The following is a 2,690-nucleotide window of genomic DNA, read 5'->3' on the forward strand; positions in this document are numbered from 1 at the left end:
AATTGCCCCCAGGAAAGTCGAAAGAGGAACTCTTCATTGAGACAATGATAAACAGCAATCTGTGGGAGAGTTGTGGTGGATATTATAAAATAAGGAGTCCAAGTCAAACCAAGATTCTTTATTTCTGAGCTCAGAGAGAATAACAGAGTTACACAGCGCAGTGTAGACAGTCTGAATTCCTGAAGCATTGGGTGATGAGCACAATTTTATTTGTCACATACACATGGTTAGCAGATGTTAATGCGAGTGTAGCGAAATGCTTGTGCTTCTAGTTCCGACAATGCAGTAATAACCAACAAGTAATCTAGCTAACAATTCCAAAACTACTACCTTAATTATAGACACAAGTGTAAGGGGATAAAGAATATGTACATAAAGATATATGAATGAGTGATGGTACAGAGCGATGGTATCATCTCCTTAGTTTTGTAGGTCAAATATATGTTTGAGTATACCCTGTACCATTTAATTTCATATGGTAAAGACAGGTAAACACATTGTCAGTCAACAATATAAGACAACGGGAGCACTGTGTATGTTCTCTGATAAATTTTAAGCCAATGTGATGTGAAATATCAATATACACGCTAAGAGAAGTAATTTCTCTCTCCTGTGTGGATTCTCATATGACGTTTAAGTGATTGTTATGAGTAATATGTTTTCCCACAGTCTGAGCTTTTCTAAGTCTTCTCCTCTGTGTGCAGTTTAATGTGTTCTTTCAGGCTTCCTAAATGGGCAAAAGCTTTGCACCCTAGGAGGAGTGGTAAGGCTTCTGCCCTGTGTGTATTCTCTCATGTCGTTTCAACGTCCCTGATTGGCTGAAACACTTTCCACACTGGGAGCAGTGGTAAAGCTTCTCCCCCGTGTGTGTTCTCTCGTGTTGTTTCAGGTGCCATAACGCACTACAACCCTGTCCACATTGGGAGCAGTAGTAAGGCTTCTCTCCTGTGTGTATTCTCTCATGTCGTTTCAGTGTCCCTGAAAGGCCGAAACACTTTCCACACTGGGAGCAGTGGAAAGGCTTTTCCCCTGTGTGTATTCTCTCATGCTGTTTCAGCTCCCCCAAATGGTTGAAGCGCTTTCCACATTGGGAGCAGTGGTAAGGCTTCTCTCCTGTGTGTATTCTCTCATGGTGTCTCAGGGTCCCTAAACCGGTAAAACTCCTTCCACACTGGGAGCAATGGTATGGCTTCTCCCCTGTGTGTATTCTCTCGTGCTGTTTCAGCTCCCCCGACTGGTTGAAACGCTTTCCACATAGGGAGCAGTGGTAGGGCTTCTCTCCTGTGTGTACTCTCTCATGTCGTTTCAGCTCCCCTGAATGGTTGAAACACTTTCCACACTGGGAGCAGTGGTAAGGCTTCTCTCCTGTGTGTACTCTCTCATGTCGTTTCAGCTCCCCTGAATGGTTGAAACACTTTCCACACTGGGAGCAGTGGTGAGGCTTCTCCCCCGTGTGTTCTCTCTCGTGCTGTTTCAGGAGTCCTCTCTTGTTGAAACACTTTCCACACTGGGAGCAGTGGTAAGGCTTCTCCCCTGTGTGTATTATCTCATGTTGTTTCAGACCCCATAACCCGTTACATCCCTTTCCACATTGGGAGCAGTGGTAAGGCTTCTCCCCTGTGTGTATTATCTCATGTTGTTTCAGGTCCCATAACCCGTTACAACCCTTTCCACATTGGGAGCAGTGGCAAGGCTTCTCTCCTGTGTGTATTCTCTCATGCTGTTTCAGATGAAAAGGCCGTTTGAAACACTTTCCACACTGGGAGCAGTGGTAAGGCTTCTCCCCTGTGTGTATTATCTGGTGTTGTTTCAGGTGTGCTTTTTGGTTGAAACACTGTCCACACTGGGAGCAGTGGTAAGGCTTCTCCCCTGTGTGTATTCTCTCATGAGCTTTCAGGTGTGCTTTCTGGTTAAAACTCTTTCCACAGTGGGAGCACTGGTGTCGTCTTGCTGGTTTGGACGTCCCTGGCTCTGGTTCCTCTGAGTCTGGTCTTTCTCCTGCCAAAGACAGTGTTATTTTTAAATAGAGACCCAGATGAAACCACATGATAAAACAACCTTGCTACGAAGGTAAATCCTAAATCAGATCTCTCAATAACCTGAGGCCAGTTTTAACAATCTTATTACAAACTTATTTCATTCATCCTATTTTACAAGTCAGAACACAAAAACCTAGACAGTTCTAGGACACTGAAGACACAGACGTCGCTGGATTCCAATTGAACAGGTGGTTCTAAATATATAACTTTCATAGCTGTATGATACAGAATGTGACCTACAAACTTCCTTAAACATCAAATAACTAAAGAAGTCATTTTGTGTGGAAATCCAAAACTTGTTTTTACATCGAAGATACAAAGCACATCAGTAACATCTCCCCGTTGTTGAAAGGGTTCGACACATTGCTGTTAAAACCAATTTCTAATTTAGACATTCACAGATTTTCAACATTTTGATTATCGCCGATGACATATTTTGGGTAAAGTAAAAAATAAGGTGAAATATTTGGGTAAATGTTCCTAAAACTGATAGTAACTACAATAAACAAAAATATAAACGCAACATGTAAAGTGTTGGATGTTTCATGAGCATCACTGTTAGTCAACATTTATTCTTTGCCAAGATAATCCATCCACCTGACAGGTGTGGCATATCAAGAAGCTGATGGAACAGCTTAATAAAAGGGGGTA

The 2,690-nt window shown here is 42.5% G+C and overlaps 1 protein-coding gene across 1 annotated transcript; it reads right to left on the reverse strand.

Annotated features, from left to right (window-relative positions):
• Positions 1-499: 499 nt before the first annotated feature.
• On the reverse strand, positions 500-2,260 carry LOC118940236 (zinc finger protein 135-like). Its single transcript, XM_036948723.1, has one exon. It carries the CDS (start codon positions 2,045-2,047, stop codon positions 752-754), a length of 1,296 nt encoding a protein of 431 aa, XP_036804618.1. The 5' UTR covers positions 2,048-2,260; the 3' UTR covers positions 500-751.
• Between the last annotated feature and the right edge of the window lie 430 nt (positions 2,261-2,690).

This window comes from Oncorhynchus mykiss, chromosome 17 (assembly GCF_013265735.2).
Source record: "Oncorhynchus mykiss isolate Arlee chromosome 17, USDA_OmykA_1.1, whole genome shotgun sequence".
NCBI lineage: Eukaryota > Metazoa > Chordata > Actinopteri > Salmoniformes > Salmonidae > Oncorhynchus > Oncorhynchus mykiss.

Coding starts and splice junctions, on each gene's coding strand:
- LOC118940236 (XM_036948723.1), bottom strand. CDS start 2,047: ATGTGGTTTCATCTGGGTCTCTATTTAAAAATAACACTGTCTTTGGCA.